This window comes from Sparus aurata, chromosome 17 (genome assembly GCF_900880675.1).
Source record: "Sparus aurata chromosome 17, fSpaAur1.1, whole genome shotgun sequence".
Lineage (NCBI taxonomy): Eukaryota > Metazoa > Chordata > Actinopteri > Spariformes > Sparidae > Sparus > Sparus aurata.
This window is the reverse complement of record NC_044203.1, coordinates 34,493,323-34,517,243: the sequence shown is the minus strand read 5'-3', so window position 1 is coordinate 34,517,243 and position 23,921 is coordinate 34,493,323. Positions and strand designations below refer to the sequence as shown.

Sequence of the window (23,921 nt, the reverse complement as noted above, 5' to 3'; positions counted from 1 at the left end):
TTACTGACAGGAAGCTGAAACTGTTAAATCTTTCAACTGCAGAAGACGACTGTATTTCCTTTTCAACAAACCAAGAAGAAAGCACCATGTCTGAGCGTCTCACTGCTGATAGAAGCAGCTGCTGTGCACTTTGACTTAAAAGCATCCAGAGCTGCATTTCTGCAATGATCAATCTTTTTCCACATGACCGCAAGATCATTCTTTTTTTAAAAAGATGACATTTTATAAATCTGAATCACAAACATGCTGTACACAGCGTATAAATGTAACATAACACAACACATGTCACAATAAAATAACTGCATATGAAGACAAAGGATGCTCGAACAGACTGGTCTAAAAGTGAGAAAACATTCAGAAAACAGTCAAAATTGAGCACATTTTTATATTTAATGTTAAACACTGTTCCAAAAATTATTGCATATCTCTACTGTTAACATTAGTAGCAGATGCTTGTTTTTCAAAATGCAAAATATGACTTGGAAGACATGAAATTTCAATGCAAATTTCTTCAATATGTAATTTAGAATGTGCACATTAATAAAACAGTAATAATAACTTTAACTGATAAATACTTCTGGTGCTGGTATATTGAAGTTATCTGGATTTTGTTCCTCCCACTCAAAAAGAACATATTGGGATCATTCTTCCTCTGAGAAATCACGTCACCTTGTAATTTCAGATCTCCACAAGTAGATTTTTTTAGCTTCAGTAACATTTTTATAATGAAAAACATCAATTTCAGATATCTATAATCCAATTATTACAATCCAGAACTAAAGAGGATCATTTAGGCATTTATTATTATCTTTTTGGGGGGGTATCCATTAACAGAGACACACAATACATTTGTGGATATCTGCAATTGCATTCTTTCTAGTAATTCTTTATGTAGATATCTGAAACTGCATTTTTATTGCTCATAATGTACTTTTGGATGTCAAAAATCCAATTGTGGATATCTGGAATTGTTTTTATTCTGGATATGTGAAATTAAAATTACAAATAGAACAACTGAATTGTAGATATCTGAGATGAGAGTTTTTCCAGGATATCAAGGATGCTCGTTATGGATAACAAAGAATATCTGACATGTTCTTTTTCACTAATAAGAACCGAATTACAGACGTATTCAATATGAATAAATCCAGTTGAGCTTTTAATGTTAAAACAGCTTGACATACTCCTGCAGCAGTTTAACACCTACTGTGTGCAGATGCTAGTAGGAGTTTCGACTAACGTCTCTTCTCTTCTGCACTTACAGCGCGCTGCATTTATACAAGGTTCTTACAGCTAATAAAAAAATATGACTCATAAAATCCTGGCATGCACCGCAGTATCCTCACACATGACTGCAGTCTCTGCATACTGCTCTTTTTATACCAACGCCATTGGTAGGTGTGTACACAGTGAGACCCCAACAGACACAAAGTAAGTGAAATGACGACGGGGTTATTTGACCTCAGTGCTGACTGAGTTACTTCACTTGTCAAAAAATTATAATTTGGAAGCAACTTGTAACGAGGAAAATAAAAACCAATCCCTCTGAGTACATAAAATGATACTGCTAGCAATACAGCCAGTTTTAAAAGCCATAAAGTCCACATGCAATTAAAAAAGAAATCCTTTCCTTCTAACTTCTAAGTCGGAGCACTAACTTAGCAAATAAACCTTGTGTTGCTCTTAAACAAGTGACATAAACTGCAACACCAGATGACACTGGATTACATTTTTGTATTTTATTCAAGCTGTTAACAAATAACTCAGACTAGCAACAGCAAAACAAACATAATCACTCAAAGTCAACTTCAATACTGTGTCAAATAATACATTTGTTCTTCACTCTTCTTAGATGTCCACGTTCAGATGTGCTGCATTCAAACACTGTGGAGCTCAATACTGTTCAAAAACTGTCAAATACTGTTCAAAACTGCCAGCACACAAACAATAATACCTATCATAGGTGAATTTACTTAAAAAACAGTTATGTAACATGCTGTAATCAAAATTTGCTTTTTAAAAACATCAGTGGAAATCAATACAGCCGTGCTGCTGTGTTAGCAGTGGGGGGTGCAGTCAGAAGCGCTCTTTGGGCTCGCTGAATTTGCGCTTCTTCTTGGGCGCGGAGGTGGACGGCGTTTCCTGGCTGTTGGGGATGTCATACTGAGAAACCTTTAAAAACAGCAGAAGAAACAATGCAGTTCACAACCACAGAATATCATGCGTCTGCTGACTGATAACATCCCACTCCGAGAAAACCACGAAGTGATCGGTGCTGACTCATCTGTGAAACAAACAGGCGTCCTACGCAGTTTCCATCTAAATCATCATCCCAAAACCTTCTGTAGAAAAGCTTTTCATGTGAAAGTACAGCTGTTTGATCAGCCTTAATCAAAGTCTTTTTTTTATTCTTCAAACACTAAAAACGTTGCATGTTGAACTAAATGAACAGAACTGTCTCTTTGGACAAATGCCGCAGCTTGTACGTCTCACTTCAGAGCGTTAGAGGTGCTTTATTATTTGCTAGCTGCCTTTAAAGCTTTATATTAAATTGTATTGATTCAATCAAATTCAGATCAGAGTTCATAAACTCTCCAAGAATTTCTCACCATTTTGTCCTTCATGTCTGTCGGCTTCTTGTTGTTCACTATCAGGTTTGTCTCCTAGACACACACGCACACACACACGCACACACACACACACACACACACACACACACACACACACACCAAAGCAGTCGTATTACATCTTTGACATCATTTTATTATTTGATGATTCATAATTTTCTCCTAATTTTTCACATCAAGTAAATAATTTCCGACTCAAAGTGGAAACACTTTATGAAACAGTTTTCTACAACAAATATCACATTAATCATACAAGTGGACCGTTTCTGAAGTAGAATATATTCAAAGTTATATAATGTCTTATATTCACTTATCTGTTCTTACAGTCCAGCTGTAGGTCAATATAAACATCACAAATGATTTAAAATAACCTCAGTGAGCTCATGTAACTGTGAAAAAACGAGTTAAGATGTCAGGCTTACCCTATAAATAAAATACTGGCTGCCTCATAAATATATACTTTTTTTTACTTGCATTATGTCAAGATTCTGTCTCATCTATGCTCAGTCACAGAGATACATTCTGTGTCAGTGTCTCAGGTCGTCTAGCTATAACAGTGCAAGAACAGAGCTGGTGGCTGTTGAGTTATGAGTGGCTGACTGACTGTAGTGGATTTAATGATCCGTCCACTCCTGGTCCTCTTCAGGCCCACCTCCATGTCGGAGGTCTTCTTCACCAGAGTGTCCATCTGAGAGGGGACAGATGGTCCGTAACGCCACCGACCATTAAGTGCACTCAAAGAGGTCCTTTGCTGTGTGTTTACACAGAAGGAGTCTCTCGGCTCTTTCAGACGGATGATAGATGTTTTGAATTCTCAAAATGACTTTTAACACGCCTTATGTTCAAGACATTTCTCTTTACATTAATAGTTAGACCAGCTGTGAAAACCTTTAACCCAATAACTGTATTGTTAAACACGTTTCCTCAAAATGCTTGTGAAATTAATTTGAAAAAAAGCTTTTATCTTTCTTTTTTATACCTTCAATTTTCCACTTAAAAACACATTTACATGTTGCTGATTAGGAAATGGTTTTCAATTTCATTTATGTTTTGATTCATCATCATGAATTTCCACATGACAGGGAAACAATGCTGAATCAAGCCAATAGGATATGTGTATTTTACTAGTTTGAACTTAATTTTTAGTATTAAATGCTCTCACAGTGTTTCGAGGTCGGTGTAGTAAATGAATGTCACACTTACCTCTGTGGTTTTCTCACAACTCTCAAGCTCCTCATGGCAGCTCAGCTGGATCTCTTTAGTTTATAAAGAAAAAACAGACAGCGAAGTTCATGTAATTTCATTTAAGTCTCGTCCGATAATCTGAATTTTTCTCTACTGATAATTAAGATGTTTGTAAGTTCATCAAAACTCAAGATGAATATTTAACCCATAGTGAGGCCTTCAGTTAACAGTCATAATGACACCATTTTCATTTATTTTTTCACTCCAAGATTATTCTACCAGCTCACAGTGATGTTAAACATGCTAATGGAAAAGTTAAAAAAAAAAAAAGTTTGTTCTGGAGACATCACAGAACACAAACAAAGTTAAACTCAACCCTGATAGTTATTATGTAAACAGCTGATGTGAAATAGGAGGAGGATTTACCAGTGTTGTCCAAGTCTGTGTTGTCATTGTCAGGTTGCTCCACGTCTTCAATCACATGGCTCTAAAGATTTAGACACGTTATCTGATCACATCATGTCAAAATACTGACCACAACAATGACTGCTTCAGATAACACACACACTGACGTGCACGTCTGACCTGTAACTTGCAATATTTGGGCATTTCACAATTTTGTTGTCAATAACAAGAACTGTTCAGCACATTGCACACAGACTTACATCACACCTTCTAATGAAAATGTAGCTCTGACTTCAAAGATGTTCACCTAGAGCACATTTTTCTAAAAGCAAAAATAACCTGGTGGACAAATGTTTAATATATTTATTTTCTATTAAATGCACAAGATAATATTCTCTTATTTGGGTTTTTAGAGTTATAACATCTTCAATTACCAAGCCTATTGTGGTTTAAAGCCCTTTCATAATTATCTAATTAATTACAATCATCACATTCATTAATTTCATGTCTGAAATGTTGTTGCTGACTACAGCTGCAACAATTTGTTGATCAATTTTATCAGCAGATTGATAGAAAATTGTTTGCCAACTATTCGATAATCAATTTTTAGTTAAACACATTTGCTTGTTCCGACTTCTAATATTTAAGGATTCATTCATGAGAGTAAAGAAGTGATCTGAAGTTGTCACTCTTCGAAATTGTGATTAGGAATTTTCACAGTAAATTCACATTTTATAGACTAAATGATTAATCATGAAGGTAATCAGTTAATTAATTGATAACATAACAACTGTTAATTGCTGACCTGTGAGAAGACGCCATGCTCCTTCATATGCAGATACCACTTCTCCGTTGTATTAACTTCTTCCTCCACCTGCAGACATTTAGCAACATGTACAGCTTGTTTATGAGAGCTCAAATCATTGTAATTATGAAGCTCAAATAATTGTTAATAGGTTTTACAATATCAAGTCAGGTTAAACATTTTATTTCTGTCCATCTGTCTCATGCTTCTTTTCATTCACCTGCTCTAGTCTCTGTCTCTCTGTGGCCATGTCCAACTTCAGAGTGTGGAAGGGAGTAACCACCTCGCCCATGGTGAGTTTGACCGGCTCCTTCTCAAACATCATGGTGTCGCCGTCAGACTCCTTGAAGCCTGGCGGCTGGTAGCCCTCAGGAGTTTCTGGGAAACAGACAAACAGACAGCCAGACCGTGAAACAAACAGTGAGACAGAGCCAAACAAAACAAGAACAAAAAAGAGAGCATGTCTACAAATTCTAAAGGTGGAAAAATCCCAACCTATATACACACAATCTCACATTCAAGCTAATATTTGTAACCACAGTTGAAAACACACTATAACTAGAATGGCATTCAGTAGAGTGCATACCTCGACTAAGGCCCAACAGCCATCTTTTGTACTCACTCATAAATGTCAGTTGCCTCAATATGCCTGATTAATCGAATCAAGATCCATACAGTATTCACTCTGCACTCATACACTATTTCATAATTTCTTTCTCATAATCTGTATGTGATGTCTCTCTGACACTTACACACTAGAATTATGATACAATTGAAAATATTTTACTTGCAAATACAAATGTTTGAAAAGCCTGATGTTTGTTTCTGTGTTGTGCAATGTGTTTGCCTCTTTGAAACTGGTTTCGCCACCTGCTCTGACAAACTGCCCTTGAGCAAGACGCTGAACATTTTATTACACACTCGAGTCACGTTAGAGCGTCAGCTGAATGTTTAAAGTGTTTTGAACAAAGCTGCAGCACACGGAAGAGAATTCAGGCAGTGCAGCTCATTAAATTCCGTTTAAGTGTAGTCATTGGACTATTAAACAAAGCTTTAAAATCTTTTGCTCAGTGTAATTTATGTTGCATTTGTAGAAGCATTATGTTGCTGTGTTGTGTTACCATCGTCGTAGTAAGCCAGCTTCATGTTGAGGCAGACGCTGTCAGGCAGAGGACCCAGGTTCTGCATCAGAGTGTAGAGCTTCCTCACCAACAAGATGCTGGCCTTCTTGGTGTTGCCACATGACATCGACAACTTGTTGTTGTTGATGCTGATGAGAAATTAAAATAAAAGCATCAGCGTAAATTACAATATGAAGACACTTTACAGGTGGAGGGACCTGTTTATGACTGTAGAGACTGAAAACTACTCTGACTTTTAACACTCCACATGTTACTTGCTGAATTAAATATTTGACATTTGGCATCCTGCTGTCATTCAAAGATATAGTTCATGGCAAAGTATCATTCAATAGAAACTTTATTTAAAATTACAGTTACAGTAAAGTTTGCCATGCTTCAGCTATGAAGCTTCTCATGAAGCTTAGGAATTAAAAGCATTAAAGCTGCTGACAGTCACAGAAAGAAAATCGAGTTACTTCCTGGTGTGTGAGTACAAAGCCAGCTCAAAGAATATTCAGATATATTTTCTTTTTGTTTTCTTTATTGATATGAGGTTTATTCAATGATTAATGAAATGATCATGACTGTTGCGTTAAAAAAACCTCCCACCTTTCAAAGTCCATCTGCGGCCCTGCTGCAGAGTAATGGATCCTAAACTGGTAAAACTCGGTCACTTTCTGAAAGAAAGATAAGACAGGTGCTGTATAAGATATTCAATAAACATATAAACAGCTAGTTATCTATACAGTAGCTAAAACATAAACAGTGGCTAGAAGACAAACTGTGCACTACCTGGGGGTTCTCTGGGTCGGTGTAGATCTGAAAAAAGATCAAACAACAGCAGCAGGAATATTTCTTTCAGGTCTTACAGAAAAGACTAAATGCTGGACAACATCAGCTCAAAACATTTCTTTGATTACATGTCCTAGTATTTGCTTGCTTTCCCAAGCAGGCTCCTCGCCCCAATGTGTTTATTACAATCACACACAAAAAGCAGGCAAAGAGGTGAAAGAAATAACAAAATACTCACAGACATAATAACTGTCCGCAGCTGGTGGGGAAAAAAATAAGAAAGATTTGGACCATGTGAGTTATTTGGGATATGTAAATAAGGACTTACTTTGCTGGTTATTTAAATGTATGCCATCTAACTCAAGACATTTATGAAAAGATCTCCACAGAGATTGGAAAAGGTTGAATGTGACTTACATATTTCTTCTGGATGGCCTCAAAGCACCCCTGCAACCTTGAAAACATGTTATATCACTGACAAATACCCTCCAATATTTTCTCACATGCAGTACATCGCTAACTGTTCTGATAACTGCCTGCGTGTTATTATTATTTACCACTGAACTATCTGACTTGCACCGGGACAGCTGCGCTCTTCTCTAAGGATCATCACTTTCTGATCTGTGGGAAGAAAAATGAAAGAGGACGAATCTACTTTGTAAATATCTCCAAATGGTAAACAGACCTTGATCGCCGCCGCTATGTGCAGCCAAGTGAGTTGCAATGTGTCATCTAACCTTCAACATATTTGTTTCCGTAGGCTTTCTCTGGGAAAAGACCCCGGAGGTATGTGATGCCAGACACAGCAATGGCAAGAAGCTTCTTTATAACAACCATGGACTGCTGCTCTGACAGAACCTGGTTAGGCAAAATCTGAGCATCCTACACAAGTGAAACAAATTAATCACAGACTGATTACTGCCTTCTGATCACACTCTACACAGACACCACAAATAAGTCAACAGCTGCAGCCTACAACATTAAAAAAAAAAAAAAAAATGTTTTTAACAAAACAAAATACTAATTTCAGTGATATTCTGCCTCGTGATGTAATACTGATAAATTAAAGATGTAAGGATAATATTAATAATGAGTATGTTCAATTATATGGACTTCTTTGATGTCAACAGTTAAAAATATCAGCATGAATCAATCATTCACAAAATCTGGGTTGTGGACAATACTAAAAAGGCTTTATAAAATAGTATTTGGAAGATATTAAATATTGTTAGTGTTAATCACCTGTTAAACACGCTAGCTGGACAAGCTGCCCATTCACTATAAACCACGTAGTGTCAACTTTATTTCATGATGTGTATATGATCACTGTAGTTTTTGTATACTATCTGAATTTTGCACAGTAACTAATTTAAGTACTATGTAGCTAACGTTAAGTGAAGTAGATGTGGTAAAGTAGATTACATTTGAAATGGTAAAAAGTACAATTTTGTGGTAACATACCTGATTATACACATATATACATACATATAGATTGACTAAAACCTGTGTTGCTCTGCACTTGCCTTGAAGTTACAGCTAATATTATATGCTAACATTAACCTCATAGGCTGCATCACAAAACAACTGCAAGTAAAATTAGTAAAATTACCTGTGAAGTTCTCACTTGTTGTACACATGCCATGGTGAACAGGTGAACTATCACAAAATAAAAGCTGCAAAGAAAAGAGGGAAATTATGTTTAGTGGCCTACAAGGTTGCTTTAGCTAGCTTAGCACCGCCACATTAACATAAACTGCAGCTAGCATGCTGAGATGTTAGCTAACGTTGATTAGCTTGTTACATTTGGGCAGCCAGCTGCTAAAACTGAGCTGTCTCTGTGTATTGTTACTAACCTAGTCTTGATAATAAGCTTGTACTTACATGGGAACAATACAACTATATTTAACCGAAAATAACAAAACAGTACAATTGTTTTTTTAGATCTGGAAGCAAGCTAGGCATTAACGTAAGACAAGCTTTCCCGCTAATTGTTAGATTGACAGGCAATGTCAACAAGTAGCCAATCACAGAGCAAGGAGCTTCTCCTAATGAGGAAAGTAAGGAAGACAAAGATGGCTGCCGGTCCTCTCTTTAAGTTAATTCTGGCGTTTTCATTCATTGTGAGGAGACGGACTGTAATAAATACAACACCAACATGTTGCATCCATAATTTGTCTTTTGTGCTGTTCAGGTGCTTTGTGTTGATGCAGTGCGGCCCCCGCATCGCCCCCAGTCTCCATTTTGTAAAATCATTGGTCGACGGGCTGTCAATCACACGGAGCGGCGTTGCTACTTGCATCTCATTGGCTCCACGCGGAGCTGTGCTGCTCGTCTATTGGTTACTGTATATGTCCATCACACGTAGGCACAACCCTGCCGTTGGTGATGTCACATCTCGTTACGCCATTTTTGTTGGGGAGCAGTCGTGTCCAGAAAAGGAGGATTGGATTCAGTACAGGTACATCAAACGGTACCTCGTATATTCATCTCTCCGAACTGTCCGGTGAAAGTGACACTCGCCTGTCCATCACACTCACACGATGTCGTCAGAAAACCTGGACTCGGACACTCAGGTGGACTACGAGGACGAAAAACAGGTGGGTTTCTCACTGCTGTGTTGATGTTGTTGGCTAACCAGCGGAGCATGCTAGCTAGAAGTGGCTAACCTCGGCTAGCACAAGTGAAGTGTGTATGCTTCAGCGCTGCACCAAGGCAGGGGAGGACTCCTGGAGGACGTGTAGAGTTATGGATAAGCTGTGCAGGGTGCTGAACATCGCATTAATCTAGCTGTCCCACCTTTACAGAGCACCTTGCCAGTGTGTCACTTTGTTTTGTCCCTTGCCTTGTGTCATTGGCTGGTGAGTCTACAGCAGCTCGGGCCTCATTGGTCTGTCCTGGAGGGTCCCAAAACATGCAGTGGAAGAGATGACAGTCCCCACATCAAGACATAACTTTATGATTTCACCCATCAGACTTTGAAACATTGCATGCATTGACTGAGACGTTGTTTGAGGTGTTCCTGATGGTCTTCCCCCTGACAGTGACAACAACTGCAGTGTGACAGGGCTTCCGCATTTGCACACATTTCCACAACAACGGGCAGTGATGTGCACGTAGTTCAACACTTGGATCAATGCTGTATCTCACATCTGCTGACATCAGTGTGGGTCAGAATATGCATCCAGTGTGGTTTCGTTTCTCTCAACTCTAAAGGCCTGCGGTGTGTTTCTGCTGCTTCACGTTGTTGTTGTTTGATGGAATATAAACTACAATATCTATCATATACGCCAGAAACATGTAATGATGTTGGATTGCCATAATACTGGGGTGCACAGGGAGTCAAAGGCAAAATGGAGCTATTGTTTTCTTTTGGCATTATCAGGTACTTCATAAAGATTGTTTTGATAATTCAGGCATCTAATTTATAAATGGTTTATAGAAATACATCCACAATACAAGCAATGTAATGATTGTTGATAATGATAGTTATTTACATAATGTTCAACACTTACACGCACCTGATTGGCTGCACAACAAGTAAGAACTTTCAGATTCATGTTCTTCTTGAAGCTGTTGGTTCTTATGCTTAAATTTGGATGTGTGCACAAAACTAAAAGGAACTTTTCACCCAAAAAATGAATACCTAATCATTATCTACTCACCTACGTGCCAATGGAAAATCGAGTTAAATTTTGCGGCCCATAAAACACTTTGTGAGATTAAAAAACAACAATGAAGAAACCATAATGGCTCCTTACAGCTTGTCCAGCGTAATCGTCAGACTTTTAGACGATATTTGCAGCTGCCAAGCTAAAAGCCTTAACTCGCACCCTGTCTGAAGTCGGTACACAAGCTTGACTGCACGTCGAGGGTGTAATATAGCGTCGTCTCAAATCAATTTGGGATCTAGAGCTGCACCATTGGCACCATTTTTTCTTATTTGTTTTACGTTTTAGAACATGTCCCCAACTATTTTAGTTATTCAGGCAAATAGTGTGACTATGAAACTTCCTCCAACTTTCCACTGACATGGGGCTGAGTCCATCATGACTGGATGTTCATTTTTGGCTGAGCTCTTTCTTTAAGACATTAAGTGATTTAGACAGAGAGACATTACCAATGTAGCTTCTGCCACACTTAAATCACTCACACTGTATAAAATCAGGAACACATGAGTGTCTCCTCAAACTTACTGACCCAAAATCAAAGCACTGCCAAGATGCATATAACTCCATTTTTATTTTTCCTCAATGTAACAATGTCTGTAAAGATACCAGATGTATCGTAAGATTTGTGTATTTGTTAGTATGCATTTTTTAAATCTGATTTGATGGTCTGATTGAAGAATCTTTCATGCACTGAACTGTGAAACAGCTTCACCAAGACAGCAGTACAGGCAGATACAGTGTATCAAAGGTCAAACAGTGTTGAAGAAATGTTCAGGCAAACTTTGAAGCTACCCAAGCGAAATTTTACAGTCCTGCACAGAACAGTTCAAAACTAATCTAGAGGGTACACAACGAATGTGCTGTCGGGTTCTGCAGTTTTCCTGCATTGGTGCCGAATATAGTAGCTCATAAATTTCTCGTCATCGGCCCAAGTGAATCAGCACACTTGGTGCTACACGCTACCCCCCCCTCCCTCCCCTCCTGAGGGAATCTGTTCATCGGCTTCTGTGTCCTGAGTCACATTTTATCCCTGCCCCAGCAAGCTTGCAAGGCTGAGTGCCCTATCTTGTCTGCATTGTGGAAGTAGGTCTGCACCAGGTAGTGTATGTGCTGGGAGAGCATAAATGGCCTTTTGGAGTTTGTTCGCTTTAGTCCTACGTGCACTTTGCTCCTATTTGTTTTTTTAGTTTGTTAACGTACAGTCAGAACACTGGATTTACTCTATGTACACAAACAAGGTGTGCCTTTTGACCCAAATTACCAGCCTTAATGTCAGGGACTTGAACGACAGGTATCTGACCAGTTTGGCTGGTGTTAGTCAGTGACAACAGCACAAACACTTGCATTGTCTATGCAAAATGCCACCTAAAGCTCCTGTGATCCCCTCCCAGTGATGTAAGAGCCAGAAAGTGTCGTTAAGGTATTGTTTCTTGTCCTCGACCTACATGAACACATAACCAGTGAATCCACATTAACAGAAAACAGGGATCCATCATATTTACTGTAAACAGTGTTATTTATAGAAGCTGAAGCATGACCCAAACAAGAAGCAGAAAACAAGGTTTATTATGTCCACATTGAGTGGAAAAGATGAAATATGAGGCAGTGTAGCTTATCATGTTAAAAAGGAGGTTTCAGAATTGAACTGTGCACATAAATTGTGCTCAAAGTTCTCTAATGTGGATTACTTTATTGCTGTATAGTGATAGTTCAACATAAGTAGATAGGCGTAAGAGGATTTATATGGACTTGTAACGGTTAGAGTTCATTCTTTGATTAGCTTTAACAGATGAGTGCCGCGCATCATCACAAAATCCTCCGACACGCGAGTCCCAAAGACACCTTGAGTTGTTATCAGTGTAAGCTGCTAAAAATGATTTCAGACATATTTTTTAGGTCTCTGTTTGCACACGAGCTTTGTCCTCTTCTTGAGTTATTTCCTCTCTGGCATGATGGTGATATGAGAGGCTGTAATAGAAGAACATTCATGCCGTGACTCATCCCCATCATAAAGTATCCCCCCGTTCCCACTAGTCATTGTCAGATTGTCTCGCCCTATTCACAGCAGAGAGATATTCAAGTGCAGTTCTAGTATTTCTGAAGGGGTAAGTGTCCCTGTTTACCACAGGAGACTTTACTGCAGGAATGTAGGTGTGATTGTAGTGGCAGCAGCATTTTTGGAATTGCATGATGCCCGTAAATGAATGCCTGTCACAGAAGCAGCTGTTCAAGTCGGGCTTCAACTTTCCTGAAGATGCATCGGCTGACCTTTTGAAGAGGCCCTGTTTTCTGCGAAGGTGGAGTGTTTATGTGCGTTTGTTCTTGTCTCCACAGGACTCCCAGGAGAAGAATGCGAACCCGGTGAAAGCAGAGGAGGCCAAGCTGAAGGCCAAATACCCAGGCCTGGCCCAGAAGCCCGGCGGCTCAGACTTCCTGATGAAGAGACTACAGAAAGGGGTAGGTGACTGCGGTTTGTCCACGACATGGTCAGAACAGAGAGGAGACACTTTTCTGTCAACAAACCCCCAAATCCAGTATAACATGCTGCATTTAACGGCTCAATCCCTTCTCCATTTTTATTTTTTTTATGTTTTTGAGCGCCCCCTTGTCGCTCAGTTACAAAGGATCATGATTGAAATCTCCCACTATGAAATGGGACAACCTTTCAAGACCCTCAGTCGTCATCACTGGTCGTCGATTGCGTATACGTGAACAGATGCAACCGGACGTTTCCAATATGCCTTATGCATCTGTCGTGATTTGTCGTGTGTTACTCTTGCACCCCTGGTATTATCACAATGCTTTTTTGCCATTTATCTGATGGAGATAGAAAAGCATTTACGCTTCCAATTTATTCACAATTTCCTCTCGCTGGCTGCCAGCAGTGCTTTATAAGCCAACATTAGCAACTTGTGCGTGATATAAAAGATAAGGTTTTGTACTGTGACCAGTGGAGCTTCAACACATCGCAGTCATTGAAAACCTGAAGCACTGTTCTGTTACATCTATTCACAGTACCAATTAGTTTTCTTATTTTACTGTAATTTGTTTAATATTTTCTTAACCTTGCAGATAACTGACCTCAGTGAGACATTATATTGAGATGCTTCTGACTTGGCTGAGAGGAGTTTTCTTGGACAAAATGTTTTTCTCTTCTTTAACTTGACTAATAAACGTTACATGTCCTTCACAGCTAAAGAGCTGAGAAAGAGGGTTCCTATCTAGAGCTGCCATTGTTTGTATTGTACCATAGACCAGAAATCAATAGTCACATCGGTGGCTTGTGAATTGCAACAATCTGTTCGACAGATTATTTTTATTTGTAATTTGAACAGCAGGGCAGAGCACACGAAGGCATCGTTCTCTCGCTCACTTTTGCTGATCTGGAAAAACTCTCTCCACCTACACGTAATGTATATGTTACAGAGAACCTCCACCTCTGGAGACCGGTGAAAGTCATTCTGGGAAATCACTGGCGAGGAGTAGGAGTAGCTGAGGCCAGTGGAGAGGAAAGCTAAAAAGTGAATTGCGATGCTTAATCATAAGATAACTCCCAGAATGAACATCCGAGACTGATGATATCAAAAAGTTAGAGCATCTGAGATCCAAGTTTTCCTTTTATTCATTTATTTATTTATTTAGGCAATTGAAGCTGCACATTGCTCTGCTTGATCTTTTCATTCAAAAGTTAAGTAATTCAAGTGTTTCATCTTTTGGTGTTTTAAAAGAGTCAGTTCACTTTCAGTGTGATCATTTCTCTCGTCCACACTGGCTTGGAAAAGATTCCTTCCTCATGAGGAATTTGATTTAAAATCTTCACTCCCAGTTGTTTGCAAACATGCATTCCAGGGAATTTCCTTTTAATAAAAAAAGTATTGATGTGTGACGGACGGTTGACAAATCCACAACAAGCACACTGGAAGGCCTCTGTAAAAATAAGCAGGGAAAGCCACATGTCAATAATGGAATAAGGGCAAACAAAGGGATAAAGGGGTTATTTGAAAACAAAAACAAAACCTTTTGATACAAATCTGTTGTTAGAATTGATTGAGAATAAGATACTTGATTTTGCAAGCCTGAGTGAAGAAGTTGGTTATCCGATTGACGGTTTGTTTTGGAAGGCAGCAGAACAGGAAGTGTTTAGTTCAAATGGACCACAGGCCGACAAGCCTAGCATGAGAAGCATGCAGCTGGAGGAACTGAGGCTGCTGAAGCTTTGTATTGGCTCCGGCTGCATTTCTGTATGCTTTCTTGCGTAGAGGACTGTGGATTTTCCTCTTTTCAACTGAGGTTGCATTAGGAAAGCTCCTACAGAGTGGACAGGAGGAACAGTTGCAGGAACAAACAACTCTTTCAATGTGGCATGTTAATATTTTTTAAATGGATAATTTCAACTGAAGAATGAAATTTCGATTCTCCCAGTGCTAATGGAAAGCCTGGTGATGTCCTCAAAAACATTTCTGGAGCTTTGCAGCGAAGAGCACTGCAGTAAATAAAAAAACAACATAAAACAAAATGGCTCCATACAGCTCACCCGGTTTAATCCAGGTCTACTGGAGCCGTGTCATTTACACCTTTTATCTCTTTTCTCACACAGCAAAAGTACTTCGACTCGGGCGACTACAACATGGCCAAAGCCAAGATGAAGAACAAGCAGCTTCCTGTGGCGGGGCCCGACAAGAACCTGGTGACTGGCGACCACATTCCCACGCCGCAGGACCTGCCCCAGAGGAAGTCCTCCTTGGTGACGAGCAAGCTAGCTGGCTAGCCTCCACCATCCTGGAAACGCCCTCACCCCACTGGGGCTCCCGGCAAACGACCCTCCTCCTCGCCCGTGTCCCCAATATGTCCACCCCCCCCTCCCCTCCCCTCTATTCCCTTTTCATCCCCAGGCACCACTGGCTTTAACATGTCGGGCAGAGTTGTATAAGTTAAATCTCCATTTGCTTGTATGTGGGTGGGGCGGGGTGGGAGGGGTGGAGGTTTAGGCGGCCCGTGAGGTCGCAGCCTTCTCTGCCTTCCCGCCACGCACAGCTCTGCCCCCTCTGCGCACTCTGCTCTACCGCCTCCTTTATGTCTTGGTTTTCGGTGTTCCAAGATGCATCACAGTAGGTGTGTGTCATCGGGCAGGGGTTGGATGGGGTGAGTTAATGCACTTTGTAGTCTGTATAGTATGCTTTGTTCTTTTTTTGCATCCTAAATGACACCAAAATAATGTGTGTGAGGGAGTTAGGAACCATGATCGCGGCGCGTTCTTTGATTTTTATGTTCCCTACCTACGATGGTGACCGGCTTCTGCGGGAGGGGTAGGAAGATGTATGTGAATAATTTGCTTGCATACCAAATCTGTGAGGTGCAGCTGCCTGGCTTAAGAGTTCTTTAGCATTCACTGACATCATATTGGGAAATGGGGGACGTGAATGGAGGCTCCCTTTCATCTCGTCCTTTGGTCTCTTTTCGTCGAACAAAACCCGAGGTCATCTGCTGCAGCTCAGCCAAACGGGGATTTGAAGCATCGCCTTTTTTCCCCCTCTCTCTGCTCATGTTGCTTTAATTCTTGACTCCCTTCGCTCCTGTTCTCTCTAAATATGCTGCATGATTGTAACATGTAACAGAAAAAGAAATTGAACATGTTTTTTAACAGGAGTGGGGCATCTGCTTAGAGATAGGAAGTATCAAAACCAACACACGAAGCCCCGAGACGTCCACAGTCACACTTCCCTCCCTCCTTTCCTGTTTGCTGTCCTGACAATCCATGTAGACACGCTCCAGATACGGGCACAGGGCAACAGCCAGCTGAGTATATCCTTGTATTATTTTTAATGGCTGGGAAGCCTGCCAATCTCTGAGTTCAGTCTTAGTTTGGTTGCTGTTGAGTTGCATCAAGACGTGTGTTTACTATGAGCCTAAAAGATTTGTGGGGGGATTGAAGCACCCTGCATAGAGTGTATGCTTCTGTAAATAATACTCAAACAAGCACGTAATTCGTGATAAGCTTGGCGCTTTGAGGAGCAGAGCAGCTAACGTGCCTGAGAGAAATGGTAGTGCTAAATCGACTCACTCGGGATTACATCCTGGGATTTCTGGCTTGGAAATTCTGTGCTTTTCCGACTGAGCCAAATTTCACACTGCAGCTATCGGGCTCAGAGACCGTGGCTACGCTCGTCTTTAAACTGTGACTGTTACCATCCAATCATCCGGCTCACATTGTGATGTGACGAGGCAGTCAAAGCCGGTCTGGCTCAGATTGTTTGGATCTCACGGAAGCAGGAAAGGTGATTTGACCACCAGCCATCCAGACATCTTTAAAACACAGATCCAGACAAAGATAAAAGTTGACATTTCACTGTCACACGTAACAACGTGTATGTTGACACAATTTCTATATCTGATCGCTAAAGTCCAATTGAAAAGACAAAGGTAACCACAGTCATAGCCTTCATAGTTGTGTCTCACAATGGCACATGTGCAGTGAAAACTCTTTCAGATTTGGCACCAACCAAAGCAATTATTCTTGTTCTAGCCGCTCGTTAAAGCAAGACAGGATATTGATTTCTCATTTTTGTGGGACATTGTTTTCTCGATACTTTTTAGAATGTGTATCACAGTCAGACGTAGTGGTTCCCTTCACATGTTGCCCTCTCACATTGTGAAACACTAACTTTAGTAAGAGAGTACTTCTACATTACTTCCCTATAACCTTAGCTGGCGTATAGACCTACTTCTACTACCAGCGTCCCGTAGAACAATGTTTTTTTGCTTCCCGAACTGACACACTACACAGACTGATCTTTGATCTCAGGGGTGTCAGAGGGTAAACAGCAGGCAACCTGATAACCACAGGTGTCAGCCCAGCTCAAAAGATCATCATCGCAGGCCTAAAGTGGGACACTGCGTGCCTGCAGGATACACTCACTCCAACACTTGGCAAAGCAGAGAGGGATTTTATAACGTGTGTCGAGGGGGGCAAAGTGAGCCTGTACTCTGCGCTCGAGTCCCACCTGTTAATGTGGTTCTGAAAGCGGTGAAAGGTCTGCAGACTTTGAATCTGAACTGGATGCCAGCGCTCACTGAGAATCAGCCTCCTTGTATAATACTGCTTCAGGGAACCATCACAGGCGCACACTCCACCATGTAGGCTAGGTGATAGGGCGCATGCAGCATCACATTCTCAACCTCACTTGTTTCTCATTGAGACTTCGAAATGTGTCAAATTTGCAGTGGGCGAAAGAGAACTGACCTGTACGTATGTGCTTGTTCTGGTGTTGTATGAATGCACTGCTTTTTCTCTGTTCCAGCCATTGTAAATAGACTTCAACAGGAAGGGATTTTTGTGTTGTTTCCCACCTGCTTTTCACTCTTTCATAGCCTGAGCTATTTTCTGAGTCAATGGTTCCTCTCTCCTTTAAGTTTAACACTACTTCTGCTCTATCTTAGTGAATTGCAGAGGCTATGTGAATCTGTATCATATGAAAATATGTGTAAATGCTGCTGATTCAGTCAAAGACAAATCTAAGAGATGATACCCTGTAAAGAACACCTGTCCTCTTGATTCTACCAGTCCGACTCTCTTCTTGCCCAAGTATCTCTATTTCAGAGTCCTAAAGCTCCTGTGGCAAAGTCCATTCAGTCGAGACTTTGGCAAGCCTCGATGTAAATTCTACCACAATATTTAACGACGCATTTTTGAATTTGATCCAACTTTTGGTCGACCAGATCTTAAAAAGAAAAGTCCTGACTGCTTCGTGTCACTTCGATTGACACGAACTGACCATTTAGCCTCATATTGTGTTTTAATAAGCAGACCGCTTCCTGATTTAAGAAAGTTAAGATTGCTTAAAAGAAATGGGTGAATAAGCTACGACGTGTTCTCCGAAAACAACAGTGGACAGGAGTTCTCGAACGCTACTTGATGTTTGGCTTTGCACGGAGCGGTTCAACGAGAGGAAAAAGCAGGGTATGTTTCGAACCCAACACACAGGGTGTCTCTCGTTCAGCTATGATAAACACGTGCCAGAATGTATAAAGAAACGACAGGCTGTGTGCTCTGAAGTACTTTTGTGCTGCTTTTACCTTATCTGTTTTCTTGTTGTTTTGCAAGTAATTGTTTCTGTTTTGTTTTTGTTTTTGTTTGTTTTTATTTTCTTGTGTTCTCTTATTGATTGCATAATTAGTATATATCATCCTGGCCCAAGATAACTGCAGGGAAATCAGAGGCACCCTTGCTTCCAAGAAAAAGAAAAAAAAAGGGTTTACATGATAAAGAGGATGACTGGAGAACACAGGAATGATTTTAAGACTTCAGAAAGTACAGGAGTACTTGGAATGTTTCAGTTGTGTGGGAGTAGGTGAGAGGATTTTTGTCAGTATTTGAAATAAACTTTTACATTAATAAGATTTCCTTGTTGTTTTTAATTGATGTCAGATCTTTTTACTTGTACCGCTGGTCAGACATGCGGACTTGACTTGAGGTCACTGTGTTGATGACCTGCGACTAAGAAAAGCAAATGACTTGAGACTGAACTTGGACTGGAGACTTAAAGACTCGTGACTTTACTTGAGACGTGATGACGGAAATAACTGCCCTGTATTCATTTTATATTTGTTTATCTGGATTATTACCATGGATACTTGTTCAAATGCTGGACAGGAAGAAGAAATCTGTTCATAAAAGATGTTCTGACAGACAGATGTACAGGGAAGGAATGTACAAATATGTGATGTCCTAATCTGGCTGTTAGTATTTCACTGCTTAATATTTGTACTTTTTTATGAGAAGAAATCAAGAAATTAACGTCTATCAAGTTGTTTGATGATATTTATTTTGCTGAATATCCTTCAATATAATACAAACTCAATCAATTATCTTTCTTTTTTAAATAGTTCAGATAAATTGGCCTTAACATCATTATGCAACAGATACTAATACCTTGTCTTCTCTCTATAAAGAACGATACTCTAGGTGTGACCAGGGCTTGACTTGACTTGCCCTAGAAAAATGCCTCAGGACTTACATAAGACTTGACTGAATGACTTGTGTCACATGTTAACCACTCATTCATTTATTAGTGATAACATGCTGAGAGCCCCCGACACACATGTACTGTAATAAGAAAAGGTCCCAAATTTAAGTGTCGCATAGGTTGAATCTTGTGGGTAAACAACAGAGGTTATTGATGGGAGTAGTATTCACACTGAACACTAGGGGGAAGCAAAATATTTCATTTCTGCCATGATGCCCTCTGTTGAGGACAGCAAGTTCTGGCATTTTCCAGCATTCACAACCAAAAAAGATGGAAAATTGTACTTGTGTATTGAGGAACCACATAAATGTCTCTCAGACTGGGATGATAAAACCCCTGTTGTTCTTAAACCTGAGGAAATATGTGAATATATCCTCATTTGATAAGACAAAGGTTATGTTTGCTTATGTAAAAAAAGACAGGGTGGCTATATATGTCACTGATATGTCCTCATTTTAATTAACTGCAGCAAATAAATGACATTTCCCTGCAGTATACAGCCAGGGTTGTCTTTTATTTGTTAGTCTTTTATTTGTAAGTTATTTAACAAAAAGTAGATGAATCAAACTTATGCATAAAATAACTGCACTTTATATAAAAGTGCTATAAAAGGGAGAAATCTATAGTCTTAACAGCACATAAAAAAATGCAATATACATATAAATATATATATATATATATATATAGAGAGATATATATATATATATATATATATATATATATATATATATATATATATATATATATATATATATATATATATATATATAAAGATATATATATATATATATATATATATATATATATATATATATACATATATATATATATATATATATATATATATATATATATAGATATATATATATATAGATATAGATAGATAGATAGCTATAGATTAAGTGTCAGAAACTATTGTATTTATTCATTGATGTTATTATAGTTTATGTTTATTGTCCTTATTATGTTTATTATTATATTTGTTGATGTTGTAATTATGACTCATGTCTGGAATATTTCCAGTAAAAACCGGAAATGTCATGGAAAAATACAAGAACAACCAGTAAATCAGTGTAGCTCTGAGACCCCCTCACTTTAAATCATCAGCTTCAGAAACATCACGTCTTCTTCCCGTTCTTCTTTTCATTCTGAAAAATAACCCAAACAAACAAAACATTTGAAAGAAAACAGAATTAGGTGCGTTTGTTTGGGGGAAGTCGCAATGACGTACGGGTGCGTACGTCCTACGTCAGCCTACGCACCCTTATAATCACTCTGAGCTTCACTTCCGTTTCATTGCAACGTCTGCAATGGAGACTGAGTGAACGTGGCGGACAGGGCTAGCTTTTTGTTTTAAACAGGCTAGCATCAATCCGATAGCAAATTACTTAATTTCTTTTATTCGACACAGAAACAAGTAAGCGTAACTTTAAGAAACCAAGAATCCAAATTAAAATGTTTCCGAAAAAGGCTGCAATCACGACGGGAGTCATGAGCTACTTTCAAAATGGAGTCGTAGGTGGAACGATGCACTACGACTCAAGAGATTCCGCTCCGGAGATCGCGATGAGCTCGTCTCTGGACTCTCAAAACGGGAACGTCGGGTCTAACGACACGCCGAAACGGCCGATTAACCTTGGAGTGAACACGGCGAAGGCGTATAATGTACCGAAAAACCTCCGGGAGGACAGCGAGGACCTCGAGGACGGCTCTTTACCGTGTACTCCAGAGCTACAGTCCGAAAACGACATGGATATCTCCAGTTGTCCAGCAGGGGACGAGCTTCTGGATCAAGACACAAGGCAATTGATCAGCCGGTTCCTGGCAGTGTATACAGGACTTTCTAAACTTCGGTGGAAGGAAAACAAAGAACTATCAACAATGATGAGAGTTGTGGAAGGCGTTTTGGAAAAGCACAGATACGCGTACAATGGTAGGTAACAGTTAGTGACTCTGCTGCTCAGAGGCTTTATCTGCTGCAGCTAACAGGCTGTTTAACTCCATTTAAAAGATAACTTACGAGGTTTGCTGTTTTGATCAGTAGGAACCTTTTTACTCCACATGGAAACGATACTTGTATTTAAAATTAAGTCTTGGTCCGCCATGTTTTACTTAATTCAATGGAAGTATGTTGTAAATTGAGTTGCTAGCCTCACAGAAATCTGCCCTGAAATGTACAAACAGGATGAATCTCTAACCTTTTTCATTTATGTTTATTTGTTTTTTCATAAAAAAGGTATGGTCAAAAAATTGACACTGGATGAGAGGGAGGATGCAAGTTTTGTCAGCTCAGTAGCCAAGAGCCTTTTTGCAGACGGGACCACAAACTGGGGCCGGGTCGTCAGCCTGATGGCCTTCGGGGCGGTGGTGTCTCAGTACCTGAAGGAGAAAGGCAGGGGCCACTGTGTGGAGCAGGTGGGACAGGAGATCTCGACCTACCTGCTGACGGAGCAGAGAGACTGGCTGGTCAAGAACAACTCTTGGGTAAGCTGTTATGGCTCATGTTTGAATGACAGGATGTTTGAAAAAAAAAAGAACTGGTTGCATAACTGCCCTCATTGTGCAACTCAGGCCTACGTGTCCAGTGCGCATACGCCTTTGCCCCTGTGCTTCATCCTTAGATCTCCTTCTAACGAGTTTTCTTCTTTATCTTTTGTTTCTAGGATGGCTTTGTTGAGTTCTTCAGAGTAGCAGATCCAGAGTCCACAGTGAGGAACACTCTCATGGCATTTGCTGGATTTGCTGGTATTGGAGCAACGCTTGCCCTGTTGATCAGGTGAATTTATTGGACATCAAGAGACTATATTTTGTGCTTCAATCTTGGACTTAAGACGAAGGACTTGTCCTTGAGCAGGAACACACCAGTTGTTCCTGGCCTCTTCCCTGTGCTCACATCCACCCCCAACAGCAAAATAAGTCATACAGTTGTTGACTTCATGGACAGACTTTACCAAAAGCAATCAACCGTCAAAATTTTGTTCTATTTAATTATCAGAGAAAATTTATTTTTCTAATAAATGTAAAATATCTATGCAAAAATAAACTGTTCGACATGATTTTTACCTTGATGTTTTTTTCTGCATAATATAACTTACCTGGTGGTCGTGGTGTGGCTGTCACCAAGCCCCAGGTCAGAGCAGGAAGGGAAAACTGCATTGGTCCCTTTTTTTTTTTTTTTTTTTTTTCTTTTTTTTTCCCCCGCTCTATACATGTCATGCAACCGTGAAGCCCATTTCCATGGAGGTCATTCATCATCCATGGATATTTTGTATGGACACCTCAACTTCAGAGGAGGATGGGGGTGGATTTGCATGAGTGTAGCTCGACTCCTGACATATGAAAATGTTGGATCTGCACTTGGAGACAAGAGCAACCACATGCTGGACTGTAGATGTGCAACAGCCTGGAAAGTTTGAGTGTGATGGAAGAAATGAAAGAGCACTGTGTGCAGATTGTTGTGATTGACTGCACCAAGGGTGGAAATAGTTCAGGAATGTTTTTTCCTAAAAGAGGAAGCAGACATTGAATAATGGTTAAATTCCAGTGTAAGCTTCTAAATAATAAAAAAGGTGATATGATTCATATGGTTTGACCTTCTGATACTGTCTCTCTGTTAAGGGAATTTTGCAAAGGCAGCAGAAAGGGGTCACATCTACACTTATCTGGTTCTGCTGTGCTGATCTGAACCGCCTTGCTCTAAACTAAGTTTACCTCCTCTGCACTTGTCGATCTTTTGATGTTTATTCACACCACAACCCAAGACGGCTACGGCTGTCGTTTCTTCGAAATTTGGTGAGGCTGTGCAGCGCCTACATCACACTTAGCGCTCAGCTGCATCCGCAGTTTGAGTTGCAGTCGTAGCTTATCTGCAAAGAGCTGATGCACAACAACTGTGAATGCAGCAGCAAAAGCTAGATTGTGAAACTGGGGTAAACAGTTCACAACATCCTCAAAATTGCATAACAGTGTCTACTTCCTGAGTTGGAGGGCCTTTTGGCTGCCTAGAAACTGGTGACTTCATCAAATCATCATACATAAACAAGTATGACATATTTGATTGGGTACTCAAATGTTTACAGTGACTAATTGGAGTGTGGATTTTGGGGTTTGGGGTGGTTGACATGAAATTAAAACAATTTTCTCTTTCACCCACTCACATCTCGGATTTGGTTATATACAGGGAAGTTTCTAGAGCATCAGTACTTTGGCACTTATTGTCATCTAAAAGCTTTTAAATGTTGGTGGAGACTACATCAAGCCTCAAACAGGGGAATCCTTGGTGATGATGTGTGGCT

General features: G+C 39.9%; 3 protein-coding genes across 6 annotated transcripts; 2 read left to right on the top strand and 1 right to left on the bottom strand.

Moving 5' to 3' along the window:
* Nucleotides 1–1,714: 1,714 nt before the first annotated feature.
* hormad1 (HORMA domain containing 1) lies at nt 1,715–9,154 on the bottom strand. 4 transcript variants are annotated; one of them, XM_030393739.1, is made up of 16 exons: nt 9,091–9,154; nt 8,545–8,608; nt 7,673–7,817; nt 7,493–7,556; nt 7,353–7,389; nt 7,174–7,194; nt 6,936–6,962; nt 6,753–6,820; nt 6,144–6,292; nt 5,243–5,400; nt 5,023–5,091; nt 4,239–4,299; nt 3,831–3,883; nt 3,232–3,315; nt 2,610–2,663; nt 1,715–2,172 (listed from the first exon to the last, which is right to left on the bottom strand). In XM_030393739.1, exons 2-16 carry the CDS (start codon nt 8,575–8,577, stop codon nt 2,077–2,079), a joined length of 1,119 nt encoding a protein of 372 aa, XP_030249599.1. In that variant the 5' UTR covers nt 8,578–8,608; nt 9,091–9,154; the 3' UTR covers nt 1,715–2,076. The 4 variants fall into 4 exon arrangements, with proteins under 4 accessions (XP_030249599.1, XP_030249598.1, XP_030249597.1 ...); XM_030393738.1 differs by lacking the exon at nt 9,091–9,154 and adding an exon at nt 8,789–9,082; XM_030393737.1 differs by lacking the exon at nt 9,091–9,154 and adding an exon at nt 8,817–9,081.
* A 167-nt stretch (nt 9,155–9,321) lies between these two features.
* ensab (endosulfine alpha b) lies at nt 9,322–19,000 on the top strand. Its single transcript, XM_030393741.1, has 3 exons — nt 9,322–9,532; nt 12,938–13,060; nt 15,201–19,000. Exons 1-3 carry the CDS (start codon nt 9,476–9,478, stop codon nt 15,369–15,371), a joined length of 351 nt encoding a protein of 116 aa, XP_030249601.1. The 5' UTR covers nt 9,322–9,475; the 3' UTR covers nt 15,372–19,000.
* A 1,912-nt stretch (nt 19,001–20,912) lies between these two features.
* On the top strand, nt 20,913–23,208 carry mcl1b (MCL1 apoptosis regulator, BCL2 family member b). The gene is made up of 3 exons (XM_030394499.1): nt 20,913–21,559; nt 21,863–22,110; nt 22,290–23,208. The coding sequence occupies exons 1-3, from the start codon at nt 21,082–21,084 to the stop codon at nt 22,404–22,406; spliced, it is 843 nt and encodes a 280-aa protein (XP_030250359.1). The 5' UTR covers nt 20,913–21,081; the 3' UTR covers nt 22,407–23,208.
* Nucleotides 23,209–23,921: the final 713 nt, after the last annotated feature.